We start from the raw sequence: 18344 nt of genomic DNA, 5'->3' as shown, positions 1-18344 counted from the left end.
TTTGGTAGCGCGAGACTGAATAGCTACATAGCGCATAAATTACCTGGACTTACCACGGAAAAACTGAAACAGAAATTTTCGATGGTTCACGATCAGGCAGCTCATGAATGACCCACATTTCATAGAATCAATATTAACGATATCTAATCTTGTTCCTGATCTTCATTTGTTCTCCTTGTGAAAACTTCATTGGCAACAGGAGATGTGCGTCAGTTCTAAATGCAACTTCAAAGCCCGCGAAATAATACAGATAGCAGACCCGACCAGAACTCTAGGGCCTCAGGAACAAATTTTACTGCAGAACAGATCTATATACATCACAAAGTTTTCAAATATTTCTGCGACTCTATATGCTTCATTCAAATAAACAATTTGCTGCATAAAAACACAAATTTTGAGTTCGGTAAGCCAAGTGATTGAGGCCCCACTTGACTCAACCAATGCGCCGCCGTTGTAAAGAGTCTATATATCATACCTGCACAAACAGCGCTCAACGAGCGTGAGAGCTGTGTTTACCGCTCGCCGAATCGGAGAGGAAGATACGTCAGAATGACATAGACCTGCTATAGGTAGAGGAGAAGGAAACGACCACTCTATCTAGTGGAGTGCAGTATGTATTCTCAGCAACTGTTTCACGTTGCTTACCTACTGCTACAGTACAGTATGAAGGAATCTAAAAGACGGAAAAGCAGTGATCAGGCAAATTCTTTGAATGTTGCATGGGAAAATGCTTATTTTTTCATAGCTGCTGGAGTAAATACTCAGTGATTTATCTGCCACAACATTTTGAAAGGTAGAAAGAAACGTAACATAATGCGTCATTACGAGTCCAGACATAAAGATACTAAAGATATTAATCTTCAACAATTTAAATATCTCTCTTCAGGGAAAAGGCCAGCTCAGTGTTGATATGTTCAATGAATTACGGGATTTCAGTCGTAAACTTACACTTTTCGTAATTCAGTTTCGGGAAGGTAATATGGCTTACTTTCGAACGATAGAAACTACTCGTGATGAAGCCATGTTAAACGATTATGTGCAAATATTAATTGAAATTCAAAATAAATTTAATTCTAGGTTCCAAGATCTTGTCTTAAGGTCCACATCTGTGGAGTAACGGTTAGCGTCTAGCCGCGAAACCAGGTGCCCCGGGTTCGATTCCCGGGTCAAGTTTCCTGGTTGAGGTTTTTCCGGGGTTTTCCCTCAACTCAGTATGAGCAAACGCTGAGTAACTTTCGGTGTTGGACCCCGGACTCATTTCACCGGCATTATCACCTTCTCATTCAGACGCTAAATAACATAAGTTGTTCATAAAGCGTCGTAAAATAACCTACTAAAAATCTTGTCTTAATTGGAAAGAAGTTTAAAGTTATCATAATAAATTCTTCAACACCAGTTGAAACAATGCCATATAAGTTACAGGTGGGCCTGGTTGGCGCAGTTGGTATAGCGCAGGCCTTCTATGCCCGAGGTTGCGGGTTCGATTCCGGGTCAGGTCGATTACATTTAAGTGTGCTCATATAACCTCGGCAGTTGCGGGCGTCGTTAAATAAAACATAACATTTAACGATTTACAGCTCGAACTTATTGATCTTCAATGTGACCTAAGGCTGAAGATCGTTTTAATAATATTACTAGCCTGGTTGAGTTTTACAAGACTAAACATTAGCAATAATACCCACGACTACACAGGCTGGCTGTGAAAATGATTGCTATGTTTGGCTCAGCATTTATATTTGTGAGCAACTGTTTTCTATAATCAACTTTAATAAAGCAGACATCGAACATCTGTAACTGATGTTTCATTACGATCAGTAGGCTACTGTTCCTTTCAGCTGCCAACAGCATAAAACCTCGTTTTCATGCACTGATAAATAAAAATATAACAATGATATTGTACATTTAAGTAGGTATAAAATTTCTATTATACCGGTATCTGTAAAATAAATATGTCTGTATTAATTAATAAGTCCAAGATAGTTTTGCAAACACTGAACGGGAATTCATTTCATAAACATTCGTACTAGTACCTCCCTTTTGTGTACATTTTGTACGAAATCACCCCTTCTTCCAGTCCACCCAATACAGAGCGCAGCTAATATCTGCATTCCGCTCATGAGCTGTGAGCCGGCTCGGAGAGCGCAAACCTTGTGCAGGCCTGATCTATATGATCGACTTGTATGTTGGCATCGCTCTGTCTTTGAGTGTGAACAAGACTTCTGTGTGCGTTTGCCTGGTTTTGTGATTACTGAGCACTTTCGTGAAAACATCTTGAATCTCATCAACAAATTCAGGACAACAGGATCCACGTAACGAAAATGTACGTTGAGTTGACATTTAATTCGTGTATTCGCATAGTGAATAGGTATGCAGACATGCTTTTCGTTTATGGATTTTGTCATGGCGATGCATTGGCTGCTGTTGAGAAATAATTACAGACGTTTTCCCAATCGAAGGGTTCCATCTAGCTGTGTGTTTTCCCGTGTTTACCGGATGTTATCTGAAACTGGCAAGCTACCAAGTGCTTCATTGAGGTCGGAAAGAGAACCGGTACCGGTACCTGATAAGAATGTACAGTTCATGGAATCCATAAGAAGGGCAACCTGGGTAATTTGTCTTGTGTAATTTTATTTTCTTACTGAGTTTGTTCTTAATTATGAAATAAACTCATTGGAATAACACAAGATGCAGCATTTTCAATAATGTATCATACCACAATGTTCTAAAACGTAGACATACATCTATAATGCTTCTCTCCATTTAAAAGTTCGTCCATGAATAACTTCTCAACCGTTACATTTCGGGCATTGGTATATAAGATTAATTCGATGTACATTAACCCAAACTACATTACCCTGAAGTATTTTACATTCCTCATGAAACACTCTGTGTATGCGTAGTTTATAAATATTCAAGTGATATATAGTTCATGTAGTCAATTCACAAACTTTGGGCTGCGGACATTTTCTGTCCAAAGAAGAGCCCTGCGGAGACCTTGAAGTTACTGGCATGCAGAGTCCATTTCCATGTTTTCTATAACTTCTGAAGAAGTTGGGAACGGAAACCGCCTTGAAACTCTGTAGAATACCGATAACACCACTTGCACGGCCCTTATCTAGGAGCAGTGTCGCTAGTGCCGAAAAGCATAGCCCACTTACCGTGTGATGTAGGCCAGTTCACAAATGGAAAACGTTGCTCTAATTGGAAGTACAATTGTATGCAGTATGTTCAAGATGCGCTCCATTTACTTGAAGACTGTGCCTCACTCCATTCTGTCACGCTTAAAAGTGTTGCAGGTGGGGTAACACGGTGTTCAGTGGCCAGTGTTCGAATTGAGGGGGAGAAGACGAGGAAATTCTCCCCTTCTGGATTTTTTTTCCCAATTTCTGCATTCCTGTGTTCGTTCCCAACCGGGGAAAGAAATTTCTCTGTCTGGATACGTGCATGTTTGAGTGCTATCGGCCTGAATAGCTGAAGTGTGCATTCCGGAAACTTAATTTTCTGTACGGTGATAAAAACATTTCTTTTTCCTTCTAGAACGAATTTCCTGCAGTGAACGTTTCTGAATTTTGTTTGTAATATCACCTGAATTTCAACATTTAAAAAAGTTATCCTTTGATATAAATAGTAGCCTATATTAAAACATTTTAGACTGTGTGTGTGTGTTTTTTTTTAGAACTGTGCTGGAAATACTACACGTTTGTTTTCATAAACGTTTGTTGGCATTGTTTTCGTAATACCATTTTGTAATTGATTTGTGAATTATCTATTACGTGTTAAGTAATGAACTCATAAAGTAAGATAGTGTTATCTTATCATGGTATGTACCAGAAATTCAGAATACTATGTCAGGTGCCGCAGTAATTAAAATGAACGTTAACAACCATAATAATAATAATAATAATAATAATAATAATAATAATAATAATAATAATAGATACACTTTATAACAATAAACTTTAAAATAGGACGTTGATGTAAAATACTACTTTAAACAAAAACAAAAAATTAGCATGTACCGGTACTATCCATAAAAAAGATACTATGTAAATGAGGAATCACTCCTCTAAATTTTTATCAGTTCGAACACTGATTGGGACACTAAATCCACGTCTGTGCCTAATTTCAAGACCGAGACAACGCAATTCTGTTCTCATGACTGTTGTCCAGTGAACTGTTACAGTTTGTATTAAATTTTGAAACAGAAGAAGATTTTTGTCTCACTGCTTGTGGACGTCTGCCGCATCATGGCCATGAATTCTTGCACGAAGTTTCTTCAATAACAGTTAGTTATTTTCGGTATACGCGACGGTCGCACAGTCGCTGCTGGGTCTTTGTCTTTAAGCAGAACAATCTTTCTTTCGTTTGTTTAATTACTTACTGTAGCTTGTAAATTTGAACGATGATTTAGTGTCCTTTGAATGTAGCACACTCCTTTCATAACGCACCTTCGTTTGGGCGTGGTTCGCTTCCTGCAGGCATGACCCTCTGTTTGAGTTCTCCCAACTGTATGGCGAATGTCAGGTAATCGCATAGCTAATCCTGGATTTATCTCGCCATATACCCTCGACGTAACAAATGTACTAATTGATATAGCATCGTAACAGACTTAAAAAAAGACAAGCGCACTGGTAATGTTTCTATTAATAGATTAATAGTCCTGAGATCACCAAATGTGAAACTTGAATAATCTACGTTGCATTGAAAATTATGCTTAAGTACTGGAAGTTGGTTATATTCATAATTACACAACATCAGTACGTAAGATAAAAGATGGAGCATCAAAGTCACGTAAAATGCTTGGCGCGGCAGCCCATCAGGAGTCTAGGCCTATTAGCCTCATGTCCACATAGCTCACCATACAACCAGTGTGGTCAGCATGAGATAAATATTATGAAACAATAACTAAAATAATGAAAACTAAACCAAAACTGAAATAATTATTTAAATATTTAAAAATCACAAAAAATACATAATATAATTTAACAAACTCTGATATACAAGGTACAACAAAAATCTACTTCCAGAAATGACTAAAATATCCCAGAAAGAAATCTCCGACGTAGCTCAGACGGAATGCGTCCGGGCGTCTGTTTGTTTCCCACCTGCGCAAATACCTGATTTGGCCCTTTCCGAGGTTTTCTCCAACTGTGAAGAGAATGTCAGATAATCACATGACGAATCATCGGCTTTATCTCACAGTCATCAATTCCATCGACGCTAAATAACCTAGTAGTTGATACAGTGTCGTTAAAAACAAAGATAAAAACAATAAATATGTGATCTAAAACGTAAATGTCAAGTAAGTGTATACACTAACGCAGTTTAAGTAATAAGCGAGTGAAAATAAAAATGTTCAGTTATTGTGCAAACTGCACAAACATGTCTGCTACCATATTGGACGTGATGGTTGGAACATCTCAGGAATTGAGTTCGCAGGAAATTTGAGAGAGGTCAGCTGGGTAGGCGTGCCTCGTATTATTCTGAAGAGATCTGCTACACTAATATTTGCACTGCTGCAAACCACAACTGACATGCGGCCCAGGTTTTAAAGGCAATTTTCAGTTGGTTAGTTAGTTCATTGCTACAGTTTGTGTACTAATCACTGCTGCTTTACCATATGTTACAAGAAAGTGTAAGAGTTAATTTAATTTTAATTATGGTTTATTTAACGACGCTCGCAACTGCCGAGGTTACATCAGTGTCGCTGGCGTGCCGGAATTTTGTTCCCTTACATGCCAGTAAATCTACTGAAATAAGCCCGTCGCATTTAAGCGCACTTAAATATCATCGACCTGGGCCGGGATCGAACCTGCAACCTTTGGCCAGCACTCTACCGACTGCGCTACCCAGGCCACTAGTCACTGTTCACAAAACTAAATTTCATATGGCATTCCAGGCGGTACATTGCTTCGCCGTTGGCTAAACAAATTGATTTGAGTACCTTCTGATATTTGTTAGAATTTAAAACATTTTTCTCCAAAAACAATTTTCGTTATGAAATATCACTCTTATTCTATAGAAGACTACAAATGCCTACGTTATGTAACATAGGCCTATTTCTAAATCAGTAAATTTAGTAAGTATAATAAACACAAATTTATTTACATGGGTTTAAAGGCTTCTCTTAAAAGTTCAAAATTGACTAATTCTTTATTTTTTTATTTCTCCGAGAATACGAAAAACTTTATTGTTTTGAGAATTGTAGATAATAGCCATTTTGCATAATTGCTTCTGAGAAAGGCCCATTTATAATCGTTTACGGGTATTTAAGTCTGATTTAGGCCTTTTGAGGTTTAATAGGATTCAGAGATTCGAATCCAGCTGGCATGAAATGGAAATGCACCTACAAATTTTATAATTACGAAGCAAGGAACTAATAGGTTAAAACGTAAAATTCCGGGTCTAGTAATTACATTTCTCCCAAATGTCATTAATGTGCGTTCTAAATTTTAATAATAATAATAATAATAATAATAATAATAATAACAATAATAATAAACAGCTTTAATGATATGACTGTTTTTCCCCTCACACTGTGCTCGCTTTAAGATGCTAGTATATAGTTTATGTAGTTACAGTTTATAGTGGCAGTGCAAAGTATTTGAATAGTGAAATGTTTTTGAAGTATTAGTGAAATCAGGGTAGTGTCAGTGAAATGTGTTGTAGTTCCAATGCAGTGAGTGAGTTGACAGCGGGTACTTGTGCATGTATGAACATATCATACTCGTGGGTTTTAGTTCGAAGATACAAATTAGATTTACTTTAAATGTTATTTTAAGTGATCGTGCTTCATTTAATTTAGGATGCTCCTTGTTAATATTATTATACTATTGTTATTATTTTATTATTAGTATTATTATTAATTGCATTTATTATTAATTGTCATTACTGAGTGTTGTTAGTTACCACTGCCACCGGGTATTTACCCATTTGCAGTGTGAATAAATACATAGGCCTACATACATATCCTGAGATGTTCATACTTGTCTCTCTTCCTTTTTAGAAGTTCCTCGTATTTTCCTAGAGTTAAATGTTAATGTTCCTTATTTTCATTCTAAAAACACAGCAACACTCCTCTATGGTTGTTTTACAAAAACCCGTGATGGTCGAGACAGAAATTACGATAACCATAGCATGTCCAGTTGTGAGAGTCATTTGCATTGAAGACCAGATATTAATTTCTAATATTTGTTTTCCAGATGGCGACTTCAAGGAGAAGCTCATCAGGAATGTGAAGAAGGAGGTAACAGACTGTCTGTTGATGTCACATTGGCTAATGCTCGGTTTTAGTTCAGTCTAGAAAACTTCGAGGAATTTAGTTTGATAAATGCTTAAACGAATAAATTTACTGATAGGAGAGGCAATGATCCATACAAGGATGAACAGCTCCATGGCACATTTGGGAACAATCATTGTGACGTTGATCTTATTTTGTGCAGTAGGGCCAACACTGTTTTCATTTGTAATTTTATACCAACCAAGTTTCGGAACTCAGAAGTGTCCTGACTTTCGAATAGCTGTATCGGTATGTTAGTCATTATAATCTTTACTTTTATCTCCATCAATAAAAATCACCATCAAGCATAACCATAATGACGTACGTCATCGTGATGAAGGCGCTCAGTGCGTGCTTAACACGAAAGAATAGGCCCTCCACAGTAAATCCTCTCCCTTTTTATATTCAGAGGCGAAAAATCGAGGAGGTAAATTATGCAATCAGTACAAAAAATATTTGGAATAAACTGGTCATCAATAACATTTACAGTTCATGTAGCCTACTAATAAAATTAAAGGTTAATATTAAATAACACTACAACACAGCTCGGCAGTTTTTTTGTACAGCTGTGTGCCAGCTTTTATGCTGTGCCGGCAGCCTGATCTTGAGTAACTTCCGTGTTAAACTTTGCACGTAAATTATTCGAATGGGAATTAATTTATTAATTACATTCGAGGTAATAAACTACATATCATATTTACATACTACTTCTTTAATAGGAGAACAAATCCAGATCACTTTTCATGCCGTCAATGAAATAGTTGGCGTTTTTCACTTTAGAACAATTTAATAATGACTTCGGGTTTTCTATGCTTATTTTTACGGTAGCTGCTTTCAACCTTCACGAAAGACGCTCTTGAAGGAAAAGGTGTCCATTTTTTTTAATGTAAGAGGAGGAAATTACGCGAGGAAAATGAAATTAAGAAAAATATGCCCTAAAAGTATTTGGGGTGGAAATTGCGCAAGTAAATACTAAATACGGTACTACACGAAAGTCTAAACTTTTTCATTTCCCATAATCTAAAAAAGCAAAAGAAACGTATGCGAGAATACCATGCACGCCAATCCTAACAAAATACTGCATATCGTCTTTACAAGAAAGGCAAACGCAGACCAATCCCTACAAGAATAAAAACACATACAGCAGTTCTTGCGGGAAGCAATAAACACATTCCAGTTCTCGGATATAGAGCGTGCTGTTTCAGAAGCACGCACCTGATTTTATTTTCAATGCATAACAAGATAGTTCGCCGGTGTGTATAGATAACAGCGCATTTTGCAGCTGATGTCCTGATGAATGTGTTGCCAGGTGAAGCAGATCATGGAGGAGGCTGTGACGAGGAAGTTCGTGCACGAGGAGAGCAGCTCCATCACCTCTCTTTGTGGTGAGTACCAAGATCTATTGTACTGACCCCCAAGCTAGGCGCATTCCTAAACTCACACCGGCTGACTACACTAAGGTTCACTGCATACTCAAGTTTCTAGTGGGCAATCCCACTGTCCCTAGGCCAGGCTCCCCCGTGCGTCACCAGCCGGGACTCAGAATGCTATGGAATGATGACGGACGGAATGGAGAGATGTTGGCGGAATGATAGATGCCTAACTGCGACCCTGTCTGCCACAAGTGTCACGATGAAAAATCCCAGACCTAGCAGGAACTCAAACTCGGATCGCCTGCATGACAGACTGAAGGTCTAACCACTGGCCACCGCAGATGTTCCTGAGATAGATTATTTCTTTCTAAGGCGGGTACTTGACTATTCGTCATTCACCCTATCAAGCCAGTTAGGTAGATTAGTACCGTATCATGTCAAAGATTAAAATAAAGTCATCTGCTTGTTCTTGTGTTGGGTTGTCGTTTGTGAGGAGAGTTCAGTGAATCAAAATAGGTTCTGGGCACTTACATAATTATGCAAAAGCAGCCGGATCCACACAAGGAAGCAAGACAATCGACCAACGCCTTCATGGCAGCTTTCCTATGGACAATCCAGTAAACATGTTTGTTTGTTTGTTTGTTTGTTTGTTTGTTTTTTACTATCAACAACATTTTCATTATCTTATTATAGAAATAGGTTTGTTGATTATTTATCTGGAAAAACGCTGACTTTTCTGTACTACATAACAATGTGGTCAGAACCCAGAGAACGATATGGGGCATTACACTTCAGTCTGATGATTATAAGAGTTTGTATGTTAATAAATGTGTTAGAAAGTTTATATTTAATTTATATCACTGTTTACACACACACACACACACTCTCTCTCTCTCTTTATATTCCGAAGTTCATATTTCATTATAATTATGTACATTCTTTTGAAATAGAAAGTGTTACAAAGATAAACCTCAACCTTAACAATAAAAGGTAAAAAGGTAAAGGTATCCCCGTAACATGCCATGAAGGCACTTGGGGGGCATGGAGGTAGAGCCCCATGCTTTCCATGACCTCGGCACTAGAATGAGGTGGTGTGGTCGGCACCACGCTCTAACCACCTTTTACCCCCGGGAAAGACCCGGTACTCAATTTTATAGGAGGCTGAGTGAACCTCGGGGCCGTTCTGAAAGTTTGGCAACGAGAAAAAATCCTGTCACCACCTGGGATCGAACCCCGGACCTTTCAGTCCGTAGCCAGCTGCTCTACCAACTGAGCTACCCGGCCGCCCAACATACAGACTGAAATTAACAATTTTGGATTTGTCTGCCATAATAATATACCGGTAAATCAACAAATTTGCACTTCCAGATAGGTGTTACGTTACAGCTTCCATACATTTGTGTTTTTGAGACATAGCAAGTCTAAGGTAAATGATTGTAATTAATAATGCACATAAAATTAACTTCTCTGTGTGAGGTTCTCCCTCCTCAGTAAGGTTTTGCATTGCTGCTGTAGCTCTTAGCTTAGGCACGAATCACAGTGAGCTGTATGATAAAACTGACAACGTTGTATAAATTGTGTGTTGCAGGGGCAGTGGAAGCCTGTCTGTCACAGGGACTGCGACGACGCGCCCTCGGTCTGTTCAAGACGAGCTCCACAACGGCGCTGCTGCACAAGGTGGGCAAGACCTTCGGACCTGCCGCCATCATCTCGAGGAAGGTGCAGGAGATCGAGAACGCCGACCCCAACAGGTGAGCAGCTCACACCAGGAACTTCACACGATCATATTTTGTGTGTCTCTCTCCACAGCACGGAATATGAAGCCACTTCTCTGTCCTGTTAATGTTGCCCCTAGTATAGCGTCAATAACCGCCAGTGCGTTGGGCCTGGGTTCAACTCCCGCTCCTTCGTGAATCATTTTCGTTGGGCAACACAGGGGTTGACATCCCAACAATTCTCCATAATTTATTACGAGTGCAATGTAAAGACCATCACCAGAGACAGCCACCGTGAGTCTGGCGAATAATGGCAACTAAAGAACTCTATTATCAGCGGAGCCTTGCCCAGCCTTCGTTCACTATACTCGACACTTGTTATTTTAATATATTGCACAGCACAGCCATAATAAGCTATTGGAGGCGAGAAAGGTACCAATAAATAAGTGTAAGTCCTGCGTACACAGATCGTTGCTGAACAGACCTTTCCTTATATTTCAAGTTTTCTCTTCATATTTTAGTTATTCTTTTTGTGTTTATGTTAACATACTCTGTTTATTTCTCAGTGTTTGTTTATTTGCTTATAATTATTTCTTTACTTGTCTATATTTATTTGTGCTAAGTTTATTTGTATGTGTGTGTGCATATATTATCGAACCTGACGATGTCATATCCAGGCCTTGTACACTGGTTTCTGACAAATTATTATTATTATTATTATTATTATTATTATTATAACCATACTTCCAACTTGGACTCTCATTTTGAGAGAGGAACAGAGATTAAGGGTGTTTGAGAATAAGGTTCTTAGGAAAATATTTGGGGCTAAGAGGGATGAAGTTACAGGAGAATGGAGAAAGTTACACAACGCAGAACTGCACGCATTGTATTCTTCACCTGACATAATTAGGAATATTAAATCCATACATTTGAGATGGGCAGGGCATGTAACACGTATGGGCGAATCCAGAAATGCATATAGAGTGTTAGTTGGGAGACTGGAGGAAAATAGACCATTGGGGAGGCCGAGACGTAGATGGGAAGATAATATTAAAATGGATTTGAGGGAGGTGGGATATGATGATAGGGACTGGATTAATCTTGCACAGGATATGGACCGATGGTGGGCTTATGTGAGGGCGGCAATGAACGTTTAGGTTCCTTAAAAGCTATTTGTAAGTAAGTAAGTATAACCATACTCCCAAGAACACCGGCTGCGTGTGTCCTGGTGTGAGGCCCCTTGATTATTAGTCATGATCCTAACCCACCTTGAGAAGTCATTAAATTGTTATTTAGTGCAGTTGTCTGTTTTTGTATTGGAAGCTGACGTGTCTAAAGTAAGTTTTCATTTACGTAATAACGATAAACCTTAAGTATACATTACAATTAGACAACAATATTTGTATATGAATTTGGCTAGAAGACGATGTGCTTTCAGCGTCCAAAGAATAATAGGGTCAATTTTCTTTAATTGCGCAATTAACATATACCAGAGCCATTGGACTGACCAGGGACAGCAACAACAACTCATACAGGCAGTACCGGTATCCAGTAGCAGTAGTTTAAGTTTCTAGTGTTGATGATACATTCTGTGTTTGTTCGACTTCTCTCATCCACACAGTAGGTGGTGTAGTGAATTAGGATTAATCTCATTGTCTTTGTTCACAACCCTCCCTCAGCAATTGGTGATGTCGTATTAGATTCGATCTTCATTTTGTTTCGTGGCTGGAAATGAATTACGTCACTTCACAGTCACGATCTACCCCCATGACAACTCTGGTTGTTGCAGAAGGTCGTCGTCCAGTGGGGACAGCACTAATCGTCCTCCACCCAGTGGCAAGCCGCCACTGCAAAAGAAAAACTCTGCAGGTGGCGCTGCTTCCTCAACCACGGCAGCTCCCGGGCCACGCTACCTGTGGATCCGCCTGGCGCTCTTTGAGAAGCAGCTTGCCGTCATCATCGACTACCTGGTTCAGAACAGCAGGTCAGCCATGATGAAGAACTTTAGGTTTATTGTTATTATTATTATTATTATTATTATTATTATTATTACCACCATCAGCAGCAGCATCATCATCATCATCATCATCAATCACCATCATGATGCAACATCTGAAAGCGCGAATGTAATGAAGAGTGAACAGCATTTAACAAAGCCTTCTAAATTTATACATCATATCGTACAAATTCAGGCCTGCATAAATGAAGAACATCTAACTGAATGCATTTGCCTTTATGTCATAATCTGTAGCTGTAGAACCGATCACATGGCATCTCAGCATTGATGTCAGCATGTAATAAATAATGATGGTAGTAGTGGTGATGTGCCATGAGAATCATGTAGGTACAGGAGACTGATGAAAATTACGTCTTGTGCCGGGTCATCCAATTATCGTCTGACCAGAGCTGCAGCCAGCCGATAAGCCGAGGTTCAGCTTGCATTACTGAACTACTGCATATTTAAACTAGCTTGGTAAACACCCTCGGTACACAGTTTTAAAGTTTAAAGTAAGCTATGTTTAACCCCTCTTTGATATCCATTGTGCACCACCATATTTTCGAACTAACAGCCGCCATTGAATACAATCGAAAAAAATTTGGAAAAATTCTCTTGAGAATTGCGGCAGAGGGACTTAATTTGTTTGTGATCAGCATTCAGACATTTAGGGATCCATTTAGCCGATAATCATGTTGCAGGGTGTGAAAGACACATTCGTAACAAATTGTCAAATATGTTAGAGCCCAATGTGTCACCCTCCAAAATCATGTTATGCACGGCATCTATATTTTCTGAAGTGATCACAGAGAGTGGGCTGTGATATCTGGGAATTAACCATGCATGTCTCTCCTTTTTCAAACCACACATCACGGCTGCTTGAACAGACACTCTTCGTACACGACTTCTTGCAGTGCAGAGTTTGTAAAGTAATAATTGTGTGTCCGCTGACTGATGTTTGTATTGTTGCAGCAAGTACTACGAGAAGGATTCGCTGGTAGCGGATCCTGACTACGGTTCCATCCTCAGCTCCCTGTTAGGTGAGCCAGTTTGCATGCTGAGCTATCTTCCATGCTGCATGTGCACAGTCGCCTCTTGCGAGACTTACCAAAACAATGCCACCACCATCATCACCATCTCTGTAGACAAAATGGTCATTCTGACATCTTCAGGTCCTCATGTTGACCCTTCCGTTACTTCTGAATTGCTGGTTATGCTGTTCTTGCACCTTAGTGAATGCTTTGCAGCCTGCTGATATTCACATTTCTGCCTCTTCACTTGCTTTTAATTGTCCTTCCTAAACCCGATGATAGACCTCCATCATATCTGTAATTAAAAATATTTAATCTCCAACGTATTAAAGTTGGTATGACCATCACTAGACTGTGAACTTTTTTAGGTTTAAAGAATTAGTTTCAGGTGTTCAGCATAGGCTCTTTCAGAGGACTAATTAAGCTTTATAAAATACAAAATAGGCCCAAAATTAAGTACAAACATCAAATTGAAGTAATGTAAACTGAGAAGGTAACACATTGTTATAATTGATTAATGGTATTGCAGCAAATTATCTAAGTTTTTCAAAGTTTTTAAATAAAAATTGTAGCGTTTTCCACAAAAAATCATCTTTGTTCTACATCCATTAATTTTATTGCAGAGTATTGCAATTCTAGCTTCTTTCGTGGAATCACACACCAGATGAATATATGCAAATGTTAAGTTGTTATGTTTAGAACAACAGAGAAGTGCTGGATAGTGCAGTTAGTGTAGAAGACTGATTACAAACGTTGCGAAGTGTTCAATGACAGTCCTTTTAAGGAACAAATTCTGAGCATATTAAGAACGGGAAAATTCTTTACCGTTTTGTCTCTATGGGTTTAGATTTCCAAGAAATTCCTACTTACGAATCAAATTCGTCGGTGAATAATGTGTATGAAACTGTCGTTTTCGATAAAAATCTTCTTTATTTGGCAAAATAATACAATTTAAAATTGCCACATTCTCAAAATTCAAGTCAACGAATTATTCCTGTGTGTTCTCAAATGAAGCAGTATTGCAGCCATAATCATACCACAGTCATTTAGAAGTAGTATTATGTGCTTACAGCCATTTATTTTTAGCTCCCTACTTTACTTTTGCAGTGGGACCATGTGCGCTCGACTATTCCAAAACGAAGACACAGGACCACTACTGGACTGATCCGCCAGCAGACGAGCTGGTGCAACGCCACCGCATCTCCAGTGGCCACGCCACCCCGCCGTCCTGTCGGCGCCCAACACTAAATGTGAGTCCTCATAGTTCTCATTATGGCTGGAGCATACCACAACTCGTAATGCAAGAGAGTGGCTGTAAAGATAAGAGTAGCACTCAACGCTGTTGCCACAAGGATCGTGTCTGTGAGAGAGAAAATATCATTTGGTTATTGTTTATGCAGTTTCGGCGCAGTCTCCATGCTGTTAGTTCAGAGGAAGGCCACCGCCAGGTTCCACTATCAGCCAAGGACTACGTGGAGTCCTTGCACCAAAACAGTCGTGCCACACTGCTCTACGGCAAGAACAACGTGCTGGTGCTGCCGGTAATTGTTGTATCAGTATTATTGATATTAAAAGCCTCTTTGTGGTTGTTTGTTCAGGACTGATACCTCTTTGTCTGCAGAAGGACTTGACGGAGCCGATGCCAGGTTACCTGTCCCTCCACCAGACTGCGCACTCGCTCACCATCAAGTGGACACCAAATCAGCTGATGAACGGCTATTCCGAAGCAGAGATTCAGGACAAGAGGTGCGCCGGCGCAGGGGTGTCCAAATGTGTTGAGTGCTTCCTGACGTGTAACAATACAGCTTAATTTATTATTTATTTACTTATATGTTTATTTGTTTATGTTTTGTTTATTTATATGTGTTATTTATTTTATTTATCAACAGTTTTCTTTAATTTAGCTAATATAGGGATTTCAGCGACTTATGCAACCCGCAGTGTTATTAATGCACAGCTGTTCCTGACGTAAACAAGGACTAACGTGCGCGTGTCCACTACAAGATCGTGGAGAGATTGTTCAATCCATAGCCTCTACCCCATGTTGCAGGTTTGTCTGCCGAGCCTAACCAAAGATTTAGTAATTTGTGGTAGTTTTGAATGTCTGAGTTTCGCACTTAGTATTTTAATTTTTTTATAATTTATCCGTTTCTGAAGACATGTATTACTTTTTCACGTGAGTCGTTGTCCAGGGTGCCCCTAGGAGGCAGATCTATACCACACCCACGATGAGATGGAGGTTTGTTGGGAACCGGAGCTGTGTTACCTGGACCACAGCCCTGCCCAATAGAAGTACATCAGGGATCGAACTCGGGTCCTCGGGATTATAAGTCCACTGCCCTAGGCACTAGACCAGCGTGACTGTTTTTTGTTCTAATTTATATTGTAATTAATTTCAGTATTGCCATTTTGTACGGTAATTATTGTTTCCTGTGATGAAATTGTCAATCAGATATAGCAGGGCTGGTCACGCACATATTCCACAATAGTTGATCTATTTTGCTAACCTCTAGTGAGCGAATTGTATCACATGGTTTCCCCAACCGTATTTTCCGGTTTGAAAGGGAAAATATCCTCTTGACATTATGAATAGAATAGACACTAACATAATTAAAGACATTATTTTCCAGTAATGTGCAGTAGATGTAAATATAACTTAACAGTTTGTCATAATAACGTGTTTGCATGACAATAACTTAGTGATTATTCCTCAGAGATAGAGACAAAAAAAACGGGGAAGGAGAAAAGCTGTATCGGAGACACAACTACAAATTTTATGCGTGAATGCATCACTGATAGAATTGCTGTTAGGGTAAACGTCAGCTGTGACAATCAACATCTCTTCTTTCCAGATACCCTGAAAACCCGGTATATATTCGCTGTGCTGGGACTCTGGGAGTAGCCATCTAGTGTTCATTGAGAGTAAACATGTCAGTTACTATCGTCTTGCTCTATCGTTTGCTCATACATCCGCTCCCATTTGCTCTGCATATACCTTAACATTGTGAATTTTCTCACTTTACTCAACTTGCGATTTTTTTCAATTTAACTTCCCGACTGCTGATTGTTGTTCAATTGAGATTCTGGCCTGGTTCGTTACGAATCGTTTAGAACCACTGTGAACGTTCTATCGCTTCATATTCTCGAACTACACTGCCTCGGCTCTCGTGCGACCTGCAATTCGTATCTCAACTTCCCCCTCCCGCGTATCGCTAGATGACGTCATCTGTAGATCCCCATTTACGTCGTTGGAATATGTCGTGTAGTTTAGAAATTATAGGCGTGACAAAACTCACCTGAAAATGTGTCAGTCACCGGCATACCTGAGGCTGTAACATGTTTGCCTGCTATCCGAAGTTGCGCTCGGGCATGGGTTCGATTCCATCTTGAGCTAATTACCGGTTGGGTTTTTTCCGAGGTTTCCCGAACCGTAAGGCGAATGTCAAGTAATCTATGGCGAATCTTCGGTCTCAGCTCGCCAAATACCATGTCGTTATCACCAATTCCGTCGACACTAAATAATTCAGTAATTGATACTGAAACGTTAAATAACTAAGTCAAAGTGTTGGTTGACCCTAGTACTAGACCAAACTTATAGACGTGTCCACATCAAAAGAATTGTTGTATACTAATGTTAAATGTGCAACTCGCATCTTTTTCCCGCTGTTTTGATAGCTGGTGTCCTTTATTACATAAGTTGCACAGGTCGCAGTATCCCTGTATGTTCGATTTCTTTTTAATAATTTTATTTAGCTTACAAATCTTTAGTTTTTGTGTGTTTGTATGTGAATATGTTGTTGTTGTATTTTGTGACCAGGCGAGGCAGTCTGCCAGGGCTGCAGTCTATCAGGAAGAAACCTCTGTACCGACGATCTTCCACTCAGACGCAACTCGTGTAAGTTACAGTGACGAATCTGAGCTTGCAGTTACTAGACTAGGTTGTATACAATTGAATGGGTACCTATTTACTTTTTACTTTATGCTTAAAAGAATCAATTTACAATGTGTCACGTTCCATACCATACTACTGGACGAATTTCATTCATAATGTCCTTGAGTCATTTCATATGAGATTGGCGGACTTGGTACCTGTGGAGTCATTATAACTGAAAATACGGATATACTGAAACTATGAGCCCGCATTGTACATGTCACTGCAGAATCATGTGTAATGGAGGACTTCTGTGGTAAAAAAATGTAGATCTTGAGATTTATTTCAGTTACATTGAAATACTGACGTAACACCGCCTGTTGGGGGTATTGACAGGCCAGTTCAAAAAGGAAACAACTGAAAATGCAAAGTTTTGACATAACTGTATTTTAAAGTTTCATTACTTACTTATGGCTTTTAAGGAACCCAGATGTTCATTGCCGCCCTCACATAAGCCCGCCATCGGTCTCTATCTTGAGCAAGATTAATCCAGTCTCTATCATCATATCCCAACTTCCTCAAATCCATTTTAATATTATCCTCCCATCTACGTCTCTGGATCCCCAAAGATTTTATTCCCTCTGGTCTCCCAACTAACACACTATATGCACTTTGGATTTGCCCATACGTGCTACATGCCCTGCCCATCTCAAACGTCTGGATTTAATGTTTCTAATTACGTCAGGTGAAGAATGCAATGCGTGCAGTTCTTCATTGTGTAATCAAATCTCATAACCTTATTTCTTTGCTGTGGTTGTATCAGAGAATCAGTTTTGTTCTGAGGCTTATTTTGAGATTTCGTAACAAGCTGTTTTTTACGGTGATGGGTTGTTAGCCCTTCGCCCAACCCCCAAGCTGGAGGACCACCCCTTATCGGCTGTCAGCTACCCTCCATATCTGGAGGCCGTCTCCTCTATCCGCAACCTGAGGACACGCCATGCCGTGGTGATAGGGACCCACAATACATTGCACTAAAAATCCAATTGACATAATTCTAATTGAAACTTAACGTACCTATA

General features: G+C 39.4%; 1 protein-coding gene across 4 annotated transcripts in view; it reads left to right on the top strand.

Annotated features, from left to right (window-relative positions):
- The window catches only part of LOC138700861 (small G protein signaling modulator 2-like), a 50333-nt gene that overhangs the window by 9252 nt on the left and 22737 nt on the right, over positions 1-18344 (top strand). For 2 of the 4 annotated variants that reach the window (XM_069827240.1, XM_069827243.1), the window contains exons 2-10: positions 7203-7246; positions 8589-8664; positions 10241-10403; positions 12157-12351; positions 13336-13403; positions 14502-14644; positions 14795-14935; positions 15016-15140; positions 17212-17289. In XM_069827240.1, the coding sequence (XP_069683341.1) occupies positions 7203-7246; positions 8589-8664; positions 10241-10403; positions 12157-12351; positions 13336-13403; positions 14502-14644; positions 14795-14935; positions 15016-15140; positions 17212-17289 (1033 nt within the window). The remainder of the gene's footprint in view (positions 1-7202; positions 7247-8588; positions 8665-10240; positions 10404-12156; positions 12352-13335; positions 13404-14501; positions 14645-14794; positions 14936-15015; positions 15141-17211; positions 17290-18344) is intronic. The other 2 variants (XM_069827241.1, XM_069827242.1) reach the window with 2 other exon arrangements.

The sequence above is a fragment of the Periplaneta americana genome, chromosome 6, assembly GCF_040183065.1.
Source record: "Periplaneta americana isolate PAMFEO1 chromosome 6, P.americana_PAMFEO1_priV1, whole genome shotgun sequence".
Lineage (NCBI taxonomy): Eukaryota > Metazoa > Arthropoda > Insecta > Blattodea > Blattidae > Periplaneta > Periplaneta americana.
This window is presented reverse-complemented; position numbering and strand designations above follow the sequence as displayed.